We start from the raw sequence: 13,919 nt of genomic DNA, 5'->3' as shown, positions 1-13,919 counted from the left end.
GCTGCTTCTCCCAATGCTCTAGTGGGCTCTGTTTGTACTTTTGATAATGATACTTAGATAAAATGCTGTATTTTTGTTATGTTGCCCACCTGAAACTTTGACCCCTTAGGGGACAGTCATTCTTGTACTCTGATTTAAGTAGAAGCTCATTTTGTATCTGTTTGATGACCCTTGCCTCAGTACCCTCTCAGGTACTGTGGCAATGTGAACGGTGTGGTGTAGGCCTGCAAATCCAGGCTCTGCCGCCCTCAAGGAAGGTCTCCGCCATCAGCAAGCTACTTAATCTTGCCTGGCCTCAGTTGCCTCTCCTCTGGATTGGGGCTAATCCTACCCCCACTTTCCAGGCTGTGGGGCCCAAAGGAGATAGGAAAAAGGACTACCATGGTTGCCACCCCAGACTAGCTGTTCATTAAATACATTAAATGCCTGTCTGCCTGCCTGCCTGCCTTCTTCCCTTCCTTCCTTCTTCCCTCCCTTCCTTCCTTCTTCCCTTCCTTCCTTCCTTGCTTCCTTCCTTCCTTCCTTCCCTCCTTCCCTCCTTCCCTCCTTCCCTCCTTCTCCCCCTCCCCTATTTTTTTTATTGTGAAAATACCGTACAGAGGGGTTACAATTACATGGGCAAGATAATGAGTACATTTCTTATCAAGCATTGTTGCCTTTTCCTTTGTTTTCCCTTCCCATCTCCTACCCACCCCCCACTCCCCACCCTGGCCAAAGTTGTAAAGTTCATTTTTGTCTCAGCAAGGCAAAATTTACTTCTGCTCAGAAGAATGTGCCATTGGCAAGCAAGCACTTTTTGTTTATTTTAAAAACACTTACTATATCCCAACACATTTCTACAATGAAGCCCAATAGAGCCTTGGCCTATGCTTTCTTTCCCTTCCATTCTTTCTTGCCACTTCCATGTGGGAGCTGGTCAGAACGGGGCCAGATCCCCTGCAGGGTCCGGGGACTTAAGCACTCCAGATTTGGGGGCTGATTTCCCACCAGCTCTAAGGAAAAGAACACAGTGACTTCTTTGCAGCTCTGATGTCATCCTGTAACTCCTAAGGAATTAGTCAACCCTAGCTTTCATACCAAAAGAGCCAACATGGCTGATGAGGGAGAAAGGGGCGTTAGGGAGCCTGATTGCAGAGTTTTCTGGTGACCTTCCACCTACCCTCCGTTCCTTGGTCTCTTGGGGATGGCCTGGGGCCAGGGCACACAGCATTTCCTAGAGGTAGGCTATGATGCATTTTGGTCTCACAGTTACTGGCATGTGTGTGTTTTTCCTGTGTAGATGGGAGATGTAGCCCCTCCACCTGACCAGGAGGCCCCTTACCTCCCCATGTCAAAGATATGTCTAGGGCTGGGAATGTAAGTAAGTGGTAGAGTGCTTGCCTAACATGCATGAAGCCCTGGGTTCAATTCCTCAGTACCATATAAACAGAAAAGGCTGGAAGTGGCACTGTGGCTCAAGTGGTAGCGTGCTAGCCTTGAGCGCAGAGAGGCTCAGGGACAGTGCCCAGGCCCTGAGTTTAAGCCCCAGGATTTGCAAAAAATAAATAAATAAATATAAAAAAGATATGTCTAAATCTTTTTTGCATCCCAGATGCCTTCAAAAATCCCACTGCGGATTCTCATTTCTTTGGAAAACATAGTCAACTAAATAAATGTATAGAGTTTGTGTGTGTGTGTGTGTGTGTGTGTGTGTGTGTGTGTGTGTGTGTGTGTGTGTGTGTGTGTGTGTGTGTGTGTGTGTGTGTGTGTGTGTGTGTGTGTGTATTGGGGCTTAAACTCAGGGCCTTGGAAAACATAGTCAGCTAAATGTATAGTGTGTGTGTGTGCGCGTGCGTGCGTGTGTGTGTGTGTGTGTGTGTGTGTGTGTGTGTGTGTATTGGGGCTTAAACTCAGGGCCTTGGAAAACAGTCAGCTAAATGTATAGTGTGTGTGTGTGTGTGTGTGTGTGTTGGGGCTTAAACTCAGGGCGTGTGTGTGTGTGTGTGTGTGTGTGTGTGTGTGTGTGTGTTGGGGCTTAAACTCAGGGCGTGTGTGTGTGTGTGTGTGTGTGTGTGTGTGTGTGTGTGTGTGTGTGTGTGTGTGTGTGTGTGTTGGGGCTTAAACTCAGGGCCTTAGCTCTTTTGCTCAAAGCTAGTGATCTACTGTTTGAGCCACAGTTCTACCTCCTGCTTTTTGCTGATTAATCAGAGGTAAGAGTTTCACAGACTTTTCTGCATGGTCTGGCTTTGAACCTTGATGCTCAGCTTTCTACCTCCTGGGTAGCTAGGATTGTAGGCAATGAGCCTACACCATTCTTGAGGTTCACAGATTACAGGGATATAAGCCATCTCTGAGTACTATGTTAAGAATCCTTACCCTAAAATGCAGTTTAAATTGCTAATTTAAATTCTCTCATGTTAAACAGAGTTGCTAATGAGAACATTTGGGCTGCTTAACAGTTCTTTGTCTTTTTTATTAGTATTCTAATAGAGTCACTTCCTGATAAACCTTGGATAGCATTCTGTTTACTGTCTTGGATAGATTCCTATTGTGGAATGGCTGGGTCAAGAATGGACCCACTTGAAATGCTTTTGAGACTTCAGCCTTGGGTTATTATTTGATTAGTCTGTAAGTAATTGCTTCAAGCTGTCTGTGAGCTTGGTCTTGCTGTTCAGTCCTCTGATCTCCCTCTTCATCTGTCTCCATTGACACAGCTCCAACCAGGAGATCCAGACCTATGCCATCGCACTGATTAATGCACTGTTCCTGAAGGCACCTGAGGACAAGCGACAGGTCTGTGGCTGCCTCTTCAAACCTGCCATTTGGGCTCTTCCAGAAGAATTCCTACTGTACCACCTCCTTGCTGGGCAGAGAGCAGAAATCCAGCTGTTTTCCTAAGAGCTTCTCCTCCTGGTGTTCTATGGCCAGAGCTGAGCAGGGTGGCTTTGGCAAGGAGCTCTTGGGGAGAAACTGTTGGGGGAGAGACTAGCCGGGTGTTGGATCAGAATGGGGCTTGAAAGCTTTTCCTCTGGAGGCCAGACTGTAAACATTTTCTACTTTAGGCCTCACAGACTCTGTGGCAACTCTCCAACCAGGCTCGCGTAGTCTCAGATAATAGGTAAATGAACAGGCATGGCGTGCAACCAGGCCTGACTTACTGAGTCCTAGGTAAGAGAACAGGGAAGGGAAAACCCTCTGGTGTCATTGTTGAGGTCAGGGGGTTGTGAACAAATGGCACTTAGTACCAAGTTTTGTTCTTGAAGTCCTTTGAACTGAGTTCAAAGCCCTTTCCTCTACTCATCAGCTGTGTGACATACAAATCACTGAGCCTCACTGGGAATGTAGGAGTGATGACATCTGCCTTGCTGACCTCACAAGGTTGTCACGAGGAACAGCATGACCCCGTTTTACAAACCAGGGCGCCAGGAGTACCAGGCTGCAGACAGGCACTTATCCCTTGAGCCCAGGGTTCTGGGACCAAGAGCTTTTCCTGCCTGTGGTTGGACAAGTGTTTTTATCCTCCTCAGGTCTGCTTGTCTCTAAAATGAAAGGATCAGATTAAATGATCTCTAAGGGCCCATCCAATACTGCCATTCTAGATCTCTCTGCTAAAAGCCCAAGTCATGTACGACAGTAAGACTTTCTAATTCTGTCACTGTCATGGGCTTGGCGAGATGAGTTCGAGTGGAATTGAGTGTCAGGCTCTCTGGAGACTAGAGGGAGGTACAGGAGTGTCTGTGCTTTGTCTGTCCTTGTCTGTCTTGGATGGTGTAGCTCTGTGAATCTCTTCCCATCCAGTCCTTGTTTGAATGTAATCCAAAAGCTCATTCTGTCTGCTTCTCTCTGTGCTTTTTGCTTTCTGCCGGCAGGACAAGCACCTTAATCCTCTAGATCTGCCTGTCACTGTAAGTAGCTCCACTGTGGAAAGGGCCCGGCTCTTCTCAGAGGGGAGGTCAAAGCGGGGCAGCAGTACACAGGCTGACCTCGATGTTCAGGGAACCCAGTGCTCAGGGAAAGGTTATGTACTGTCCATCTCACTGTCCAGATGGGCAAGGGAGCACTGGGCGGAGAGGAGAGGCCCAGAAGGACTGAGGGATGTCTGCCCAGGGGACGGGACCCAGGCTTTCCTGTGATTTTCCCTTTGCCTGAGTCCGGTCTATAGCGTGCATGAAGGGAAGCCAACCTGAGTAATGCGAGTGTGTGGTGGCTAACACTGACCCTGGAGGGGAAGGCAGAGGAACTGGGAAAAGCTGGCAGAACAGGTGAAAGCATGGTGGCCTGGGAGCCGCAGCTCCTCGGGGAGCACGGGGCGCAGCCAGCCTCAGCACTGGTGTGCTTCTAGATGAAGCCGAGGCCTTTGTAGGACTGAGTTACAACCATTGCAGTCTCTTCAGAAGTAAAGGATGTGTACATTTCTGAGAGATTTGTCGGTAAGACTGGAGAAAATAACAGTGCTGACAGAACCCTTGAAACTAAAGTCTCTAGAAGATTCATTGATCTAGGATACTTTACTGCCAAATCTGAATCATAGGAACTTTTTATGAGAATCTGCCCCAGAAGACCCCTCCACCCAGCGTAGTGTGGATTTATAAGGCAGCCAAGTGCCAGGTGGCTTCGGTGTGGGCATTGTGGGGTGCAGGCCGAAGCGCCCCCGGTTGAGTCAGTGCTTTGTTGGAGGTGGGGCCATGCAGCTGGGCCCCGTGTTGCTCTCTGCTCCGCATGCAGTGTCCATTGCCCAGCTTTCTCATGACAGTGTCTCGTCAACAAGCCGTCCACGTCCCTCTCCGAAGGGATATAGTTGATTACACACCATCAGGAAGGAAAACTCCATTTGAGTTAATTGGCACTCATGAAAAAGCCAATGTTAGTGTGTTTTAGAGTGTGAAATGCATTTGGTGGTTAGTGGATTTTCTGTTCCATTCACCTCCTTGTCATTTGGAAGGAAGAGATTGCAGAGGAAAGGTCCAGAGCTCTGACACCATTCCCAGGATAACGGTCACAGGGGAACCATGGCCCCTCCTGACACTCCCCTGCTTTTCTCCTAGGACATGGCCAATGCCTTTGCGCAGAAGCACCTCCGGTCCATAATCCTGAATGTAAGTTCCTGGAACGCATGGTCCTCTGCTAATGTTAATATAATACTAATATTATCACTATTACGGTAGCTAGTTACTGTTGAGAGGGGAGGGCTTTCTTAGACTGGAAAGGCTTTTCTTTCTGTGCTTTTCTTATTGAATACTTAGGGAATTAATGTTTATTGCATAATCAGAATGTGCAAACTAGACAAGAACATTTGTTTAGGCTTGTATTTTCAGGGCAATTATTTGCTTATTGTTAGATAATTATTTTAGCAAAACTGTGAGTAAAGTATCTGGTGGGAACCACTTAAAGATTTCTGAGGTTTTGGTCTATTTTTGTGTGGTCTGGGGCTTGAACTCAGGGACTGAGGGCTGTCATGCTACCACTGGAGCCACAGCTCCACTTCCAGCATTTTGGTGGTTGACTGGAGGTAAGAGTCTCATGGACTTTTTTTTTTTTTACCTGGGCTGGCTTGAAATCACAGTCCTCACATCTCAGCCTCTTGGTTACGTAGGATTACAGGCGTGAGCACCGGTGCTCATCACGGAAAAGGTCTTTCTTGTAGCCCTCTGGGCAGAGGTATCTGGGAGGAAGTTTATCCTACCAGGAATTGCAGCATCTCCAGGGAGGAAGTGAAGCCATCTGAACTGCTCCTCACAACTCCAAAGTGTTCTGTCCAGGGCGAAATGTGAGAACAGCATGAAAGAGTAGAGCAGTTGGCTCAGCTTACACTGGTCATAAATGTGAGTCCCAGAGACACTGAAAGACTAGTGTGCTGTCCAGACCTGGTGCAGCACAGTGGTCAGTGCTTCCTGGAGCCTGGTGGTCAGGGGAGGACAGGAGCAGTGACCTGGCTTGCAGGAGGGGTCAGGAGGCCTTTCAAAGAATGTCTCCAGCTGGGCCAGGAAGCCAGGAAGGGCCTGTGCCTGGGCAGGGTGGGGTGGGGAGCCAGTCTGTCATGAGGTTGCAGATCTAGCTCAGCCTTAGTCTCCTCACCCAGCTACAGTTTTAGGTGTGTGCCCTGAGCAGGGGAGAGGGGTGGGGAGAGGAGAGGCAGAGCTGAATGGTTGGAGAGGGGCCTGGAAAGACAGCGCCTTCCTGGTTACCCTGGGGTGGATCAAAGGAAGCAGTTTTAGCAGTTGTCAGAAATGAGAAAACTGAGAGACCACAGTGGAGAAAGGAGGTGAACGAACACTCGAATACTCTACTCGAGGGTCAGGTGTGAAAGGCTGAGCGTGGGCGGGGCCGTGGAGCAGCTGTGTGCTGTCACCCTGTCTGCTCTGATCCTGAGCCAGTCGCCCTGCTGTGAATGGGCTCCCAGCAGCAGTCAGCAGGGTGCCCGGTACCTGTCGGACTCTGTGGGCACAGCAGGGAAGGCCACAGCATTCAAGAATAAGTGTGGAGGGAAGGAGTGACTTTGTCCAAAAAGAAATGTACTCATTCCCTGACTTACGTAAACATCACCTTTACAATAATGACTTTAAAAAATTAAAAAAAGCGAAGCGTGCCTGTACTGAAGTACAACAGTGAAACCTGTTGGAACTGTTATAAGAAGGCAGGGGTGGTGGAGAGCAGTGAGGGAGTGATTAGAGAGGGACTCATCTGGACACACTGTTCGTTCGCATGGGTGGAAATGTCACAGCCCTCATTGTACAGTGAAGGTTTGCTGATAAAACCAGTGCGCTGGTCAGCTGTTTTACACCTGCAGCCTGCCTGCCACTGGCTCCTCCCTGCTGGCCACCGGGTCACGGCCCGGCTGCCAGATGGACAGGAGGGCTCCAGGCAAACAGTGGGGCACTGGCCCCAGCGACAGGGCGCATGTACTCCCATGCATTGCTGTCAGCACTCCTGAGCCGTGGTCAGGCGCCCTCCTCTGTGTGGGGGGTGAGGGTGCCTTCTAGGGAGCAGTTTAATTACTTTTGAGACTTATTTGCCTTTATGGGGTTAGAAGTTCAGCTCACTTCTGGACAAACCATTTGAATCTCTATAGAAGACAACTCGGCTTAAGTCAGGACTTAAAGCTCAGTCAGAGAATGGCTGGTGCTCACCCTCTGGTTCAGGCCTCCCCGCTATGGTTTAGGCTTGAACTCTGGGCCTGGGCACTGTCCCTTAGCTCTTCAGCACAAAGCAAGAGCTCTAACACTTGAGCTACACCACCACTTCCAGTTTTCTGGTAGTTAATTGGAGATAAGAATCTCATGGACTTAGCCGGGTGCTGGTGGCTCACGCCTGTAATCCTAGCTACTCAGGAGGCTGAGATCTGAGGATCGCGGTTCAAAGCCAGCCCGGGCAGGAGAGACCGTGAGACTCCTATCTCCAATAAACCACCAGAAAACCGGAAGTGGCGCTGTAGCTCAAGTGGTAGAGCGCTCGCCTTGAGCTGAAGAGCTGAGGGACAGCGCCCAGGCCCAGAGTTCAAGCCCCACGACCGACAAAAAAAAAAAAAAAAAAAAAAAAGAATCTCATGGACTTTCCTGCTGGGCTGGCTTTGAACCATGATCCTCAGATCCCAGCCTCCTGAGTAACTAGGATTACAGGCGTGAGCCACCAGTGTCTGGCCCCACTGTGGTGTCTTTAGCTTGAGAAAGGGGGTAAAGGAAATGAAAACCAAGCACATGCTAACTTGCACCAATCTCCAGAGCTGTCTGGAAGGGAAGGGAAGGGAGAAGGGAGGCCTGGGGACCAGCAGGTTGGGAGAAGTCAGGTGCTAGAGAGGGAGGAGTAGAGGAAGAAAGGATGACAGAGGCACAAGATTAGGTATGAAGAGCCGGGTACTGCTGGCTCCCTCCTGTAATCCTAGCTACTCAGGAGGCCAAGATCTGAGGATCACAGTTCAAAGCCAGTCTGAGCAGGAAAGTCCATGAAGTTCTTATCTCCAGTTAACTCCTAAAAAGCTGGAAGTAGAGCTGTGGCTCAAGTGGTAGAGTGCCAGTCTTGAGCTAAAAAGGTCAGGTCCTGATTTTAGGCTCTAGTACTGGCACAAAAAAGGAGAAGGAGGGTGGTGAGAGGCAGGAAAGCAGCAGCCCCGCCCTGCACCCAGCCTCAGCCCCTGAGGCAGGGAGCGCGCCCTTGGCCTGCAGTGAGTCATTTCCGCCTGAATGGGACCCGTTCATCCTCAGTGCCTCTGTCACAGGGGCCCCTGTGCTGGGGAGGAAGTGTTCCCTGCCCTGCACACTTCATCTCCAGCATGGATGTGGCTCCTCACAAAAACAGTCAGGGGGCTGGGAAGGTGGCTCAGTGGTAGACTGTTTGCCTTGCATGCATGAGTTCAATTCCTGGGTTTGATTCCTCAGCACCACATAAGCAGAAAAAGCCGGAAGTGGGGCTGAGGCTCAAGTGGTAGAGTGAGCCTTGAGCTGAAGAGCTGAGGGACAGCGTCCAGGCCCAGAGTTCAGGCCCCACGACTGACCAAAACAAAAAACAAAAACCAGTCCATTCAGCCCAGGCCCTCTGTGTGTGCTTTTCCCAGCATGTGATCCGAGGGAACCGCCCCATCAAAACAGAGATGGCCCATCAGCTGTACGTGCTTCAAGTGTTGACCTTTAACCTTCTGGAAGAAAGGATGATGACCAAGATGGACCCCAATGACCAGGCAGGTGCTAAGGGGGCCTCTCTGGCCCATGGCGTGCTGTTCTCTCACAGCTGTGGTGCATCCCACACTCAGTCTGTTCAGGGCACACACATGTGTGCACTGTGTGTACTGCTGGCCCTGGGAAGTCGAGTGTGCTGAGGAATCTGAGCCATACCCACTTCTGCCTTGTGGTGGAGGTGATGCCCCACCGTTTCTCCTCCTTGCTTCCTTGGCTGCTGATTCACCTGCCGCCTCTTTGTTCCCTCTCCAAGGCTCAAAGAGACATTATATTTGAACTGAGGAGGATCGCATTCGATGCAGAGTCTGACCCGAGCAGTGTCCCTGGAAGTGGGACCGAGAAACGCAAAGCCATGTACACCAAGGACTACAAGATGCTGGGATTTACTGTAAGTACCTGGAGAGTGGCTGGCAGCAGGCTCCCTCCCTGGGGAGAAGTCCAAAGGCCCAACTGACAAAGCCCGGAAGCTCTCCCTTCCTAACGGGGCCCTAACCGGGGGGGCAGCACACAGGTGGAGGGGCTGGGTGCTTGTTTTGCAAGTTAGTGACGTGTACATCATCCATCCCTGCAGAAGCAATCCAGCAGTGGGAGGACGTGGGAGGTCAGCCCCAGCGGCTAGAAGGAGCCACAAGGATCTTTGCAGAGCTAGAGTGATCATTTCATGATAGAATGTAGCACGCTTGAGAGGTTAATTTGATCAAGTATATACTGCATGCCTGCTTAGTGCCTAGCAGCACGCTGGGTGCTAGGGTGCAAGAGGTACAGGCAGCCTCAGTCCTGTGCTGCAGGACCTCGTGATCTGGCAGTGGACATGGGCAGTGGTTGGCCCTAGGTCCAAGGTGAGTGGTCTGCAGGTAGCACAGGGAGGAAGAGCAGGTTCCCCGGGTCATTCTGTACAGGGACTCCTCAAGTCTCACATCGGGCATCTTGATTTCTCCAGAACCATGTGAACCCTGCCTTGGATTTCACCCAGACGCCTCCGGGAATGCTGGCCTTGGACAACATGCTGTACTTGGCCAAAGTCCACCAGGACACCTACATCCGTGTAAGGACAGTGGAGGGGTGGGGAGGACCTGGCCCGTCACTGCTGGTGTCCAGCCATGCCTTCCTCCCTCACTTCCCTGGTCACCCTTTCCTCCTCCCCCAGATTGTGCTGGAGAACAGCAGCCGAGAAGACAAACACGAATGCCCATTTGGCCGCAGTGCCATCGAGCTCACCAAAATGCTCTGTGAGATCCTGCAGGTCGGAGAACTACGTAAGTCCACAGCTCCCTCTCCTTCATCAGCCAGCCTTGTAGCCCAGGCCTGGTGAGACATTCCATCAGCACTGACTGGTTCTTTTCTCTCTCTCTCTCTCTCTCTCTCTCTCTCTCTCTCTCTCTCTCTCTCTCTCTCTCTCTCTCTCTCTCTCTCTGTCGTGTGTGTGTGTGTGTGTGTGTGTGTGTGTGTGTGTGTGTGTGTGTGTGTGTGTGTACATACTGGGGCTTGAACTCAGGGCCTTGTACTCTTGCTTTTGACTTTTTCACTCAAGGATGGTGCTCTACCCCATGAGCCACAGCTCCTCTTCCAGTCTTTTGCTAGCTAATTGGAGATGAATATCTCATAGACTTTCCTGCCCAGGCTAACATTGAACTGCCATCCTTGGATCTCAGCCTCCCTAGTAGCTAGGATTGCAGGCCACTGGCGCCTGGCTCTGATTTTCTTTCTTAATTTCGGTATGACCTGATCATCCATCTTATCTTTGCGGGAACCAGGGATGGCTATTGCTTTGTTGGAGCTTGTAATTCGAGGCATGTCCCAGAACCTGCGCCAGGCCTATGTGTTGGCCTAGGGAGCGCGTGGCAGGCAGAGGCAGGGCCCTGCATGGAGGAAGCGGGGAAGGCCACCCGCCCTGCCGCTCTTGTTCCTGACCCAATTCCGGACGGAAGCACATCCCTTCTCTGTCACTTCCCTTCCACAGCCAATGAAGGGCGCAACGACTACCACCCCATGTTCTTTACCCACGACCGGGCATTTGAGGAGCTCTTTGGGATCTGCATCCAGCTGCTGAACAAGACCTGGAAGGAGATGAGGGCCACTGCGGAGGACTTCAACAAGGTCAGGGTCCCTGCCAGGCCCAGAGCCCTTGCCGCGGCTGCCAGTGTCCAGGGGAATCCCTGAGCTGTGAGGCCAGCTTGGGCACACGGCAGAGGCGCTGCAGAGCCTGGCTCCTCCGCGGCCCCCAGGCCTTCGTCTGCACAGCGAGGCCGGCACCTGTGCTCCTGTGCTCCTCCAGGGTCAGGACCGCAAGCTCAGCAGAGCAGCTGCGGTTAATGTGCCCTTGCTGTGGGGGCCCTGTTGGAGCTCTGTGAGCCGCAGACATTAGAGACGGGAGGGGATGGCGTGCTGTGTGTCGTGGCGGTAGTGGATTACAGGCTTGGGGATTTCAAAGAGCCCTTTATACAGAGAACTCTGCTCAGGCCACACGGACAGGCTGGGAGGTGGACTGTGAAATCACTGCAAAGTAGTCAGGTGCGTGCTGTCATCCCAGCACTCAGGCTGAGGCAGGAGGATCCTGAGTTCCAGGCCGGCCTGCCCTATACATAGCAAGACCCTGTCTCAAGAAAAACAAAACAACCTGGAAAAGACAAAGGAGAAAAAAGTTAGAGACACTGCCTCACCCAACGGCAGCCATGTTTGTTTCCCTCCAGCCTTGTTCTAGGGACTTTGCTCCCTAGAACAAGCCCGCAGCAGGCTGTCCTGCTTTGTCTTTGGTAGTTGTTGAGTTAGGGGAACTGGTGCTGGCACTAATTGCAGATAGGGCCTTGTGTTTTTCCCCAAGATTGGCCTTACACTACGATCCTCTTCCCATGGCCTTCTTCACAGCTAGGATGACAGGCAGGTGCCACCATACCCAGCTTAATTGGTTGAGAGGGAGTCTTAATAACTTTTTGTCTTAACTGGTCTCAAATCACAATCCTCCCAATCTCTGCCTCCCAAATGTGAGTCTATGATCCCAGCAGAACTGGTCCTTTTTTTTTTTTTTTCTTGGGCCTGGGCACTGTCTCTGAGCTCTTCAGCTCAAGGCTCTTCTTCTTTTCTTTTTTCTTTTTTTTTTTTTGTTGGTGGTGGTGGTGGTGGTGGTGGCGGTTGTAGGGTCTGAACTCTGGGCCTGGGCACTGTCCCTCAGCTCTTCAGCTGAAGGCTGGTTGTAGGGCCTGAACTCTGGGCCTGGGCACTGTCCCTCAGCTCTTCATCTCAAGGCGAGCACCTTGCCACTTGCGCCACAGCACCACTTCTGGCTTTTTTCTGCTTATGTGGTGTTGGGGAATCAAACCTAGGGCCTCATGCATGCGAGGCAAGCACTCTACCACTGAGCTACCTTCCCAGCCCATCATGGTGAGCTTTCTACCACTTGAGCACAGTGCCACTTCCAGTTTTCAGGTGGTTAATGGAGATAAGAGTCTCACAGACTATCCTGCTCAGGCTGGCTTTGAACTGAGATCCTCATATATCAGCCTCCTGAGTAGCTAGGATGACAGGTATGAGCCACCAGCACCCCGCTGCCCCCCCCCTTTTTTTCCCCGGTCATGGGGCTTGAACTCTGGGCCTGGGCGCTGTCCCTGTGCTCTTCAGCTCAAGGCGAGTGCTCTACTACTTGAGCCACAGCACCACTTCTGGTTTTCTAGTGGTTTTTTTTTTTTTTTTTTTTTTGGTCCAGTCATGGAGCCTGAACTCTGGGCCTGGGCGCTGTCCCTCAGCTCTTCAGCTCAAGGCTAGTGCTCTACCACTTGAGCCACAGCGCCACTCCCGGCTTTTTTCTTTTTGCTTATGTGGTGCCGAGGAATCGAACCCAGGGCCTCATGCATGCAAGGCAAGCACTCTACCACTGAGCCACCTTCCCAGCCTCTCTAGTGGTTTTGATTGGAGATCAGAGTCTCACAGACTTTTCTGCCTGGGCTGGCTTTGAACTGTGATCCTTAGATCTCAGCCTCCTGAGTAGCTAGGATGACAGACGTGAGCCACCTGTGCCTGGCTTTTTTTTTTTTTTTTTAAACACTATGCTTTGAGATGTAACACCTCAACCGTACCCACCAGAAGACAGGTCTTCCTTTCTCCCACATTATAGAGACAAGGGCATAGAGGCCTGGAGTGTTCAGTGACTTTTGCTTAAGGAACAAATTAAGAGCCAAGATCAGAATTCATTTCTCTCTGCCTTGAAAACGCTGTGCTGATTCTAGATACCAGGTATTAGTTGAAGCCTCTGCCACCATCTGTCACTTGCCCTGAGTGTCCCTGAGAAAATCAGGACTCTTGGTAGTGCCTGCTCAGCTCGGGGCTTCTGGGGAAGTTGGTCACGGAGACTTGCCTGCGCACAGGGCAGCCTGTCCACCCATCTGAGCAGTGGTGTGAACTACCTCTTGCTGCCAGGTGATGCAGGTCGTCCGCGAGCAGATCACTCGAGCTTTGCCCTCCAAACCCAACTCTCTGGATCAGTTCAAGAGCAAACTTCGTAGCCTGAGCTACTCAGAGATCCTGCGGCTGCGCCAGTCAGAAAGGATGAGCCAGGATGACTTCCAGTCCCCGCCCATTGTGTAAGTACCAGCCCAGAGGGGCAGGGTGAGGGGGGGGAGGAGTGCTGTCCCAGAGGGGCCGTGGTGGGGCTGGCTGCTAGCTCTTCCTCCGGCCTGCCATCCTGGACCCTCTCTTATGGCTGTGTGCATCAGGGAACTGCGGGAGAAGATCCAGCCAGAGATCCTGGAGCTCATCAAGCAGCAGCGCCTGAACCGGCTGTGTGAGGGCAGCAGCTTCCGGAAGATCGGCAACCGTCGGAGGCAAGGTGCGGGAAATGAGCCCCAGGGGCCCCTGTCGAGCAGCCTGGCGTGCCGTCCTTTCGCCCTTAGCCTGGTGCTGCCCGAGCTCACCTGCTTGTGCGCCTTCTGTTCCAGAACGGTTCTGGTACTGCCGCTTGGCCCTGAACCACAAGGTCCTGCACTATGGTGACCTGGACGACAACCCGCAAGGGGAGGTGACATTCGAATCCCTGCAGGAGAAAAGTAGGTGCATTTCTCTGGAGGGGTCATGGTAGAGAGCCAGTTCTGGTCCAGGCTGCTTCACGCTCAGTGTCTGGTCACCAGTGCTTCACCGCTGACCCTGGCTCGTCAGATGGTATGGAGAACCAGTGCATTCACAGGCTGCGAAGGGCCAGACAAGACTCCGAGGAAAGGCAGTGGATAGGAACAGAAGTGTCCAAGCCAGGCCCTGATTCAAATCCTGACTTAGCACCTAGTT

At 51.7% G+C, this 13,919-nt stretch overlaps 1 protein-coding gene across 4 annotated transcripts in view; it reads left to right on the top strand.

The window, feature by feature from the left end:
- Elmo2 (engulfment and cell motility 2) overlaps positions 1–13,919 on the top strand; it is a 40,299-nt gene that overhangs the window by 20,012 nt on the left and 6,368 nt on the right. For 3 of the 4 annotated variants that reach the window (XM_069989896.1, XM_069989894.1, XM_069989895.1), the window contains exons 9-18: positions 2,694–2,772; positions 5,025–5,075; positions 8,528–8,650; positions 8,902–9,036; positions 9,589–9,693; positions 9,796–9,904; positions 10,609–10,745; positions 13,059–13,222; positions 13,355–13,467; positions 13,577–13,684. In XM_069989896.1, the coding sequence (XP_069845997.1) occupies positions 2,694–2,772; positions 5,025–5,075; positions 8,528–8,650; positions 8,902–9,036; positions 9,589–9,693; positions 9,796–9,904; positions 10,609–10,745; positions 13,059–13,222; positions 13,355–13,467; positions 13,577–13,684 (1,124 nt within the window). Of the gene's footprint in view, positions 1–2,693; positions 2,773–3,848; positions 3,885–5,024; positions 5,076–8,527; positions 8,651–8,901; positions 9,037–9,588; positions 9,694–9,795; positions 9,905–10,608; positions 10,746–13,058; positions 13,223–13,354; positions 13,468–13,576; positions 13,685–13,919 lie in introns of all 4 variants that reach the window. The other variant, XM_069989897.1, reaches the window with a different exon arrangement.

The sequence above is a fragment of the Dipodomys merriami genome, unplaced genomic scaffold, assembly GCF_024711535.1.
Source record: "Dipodomys merriami isolate MVZ:Mamm:240054 unplaced genomic scaffold, mDipMer1.0.p SCAF_39, whole genome shotgun sequence".
Classification (NCBI taxonomy): Eukaryota; Metazoa; Chordata; class Mammalia; order Rodentia; family Heteromyidae; genus Dipodomys; species Dipodomys merriami.
This window is presented reverse-complemented; position numbering and strand designations above follow the sequence as displayed.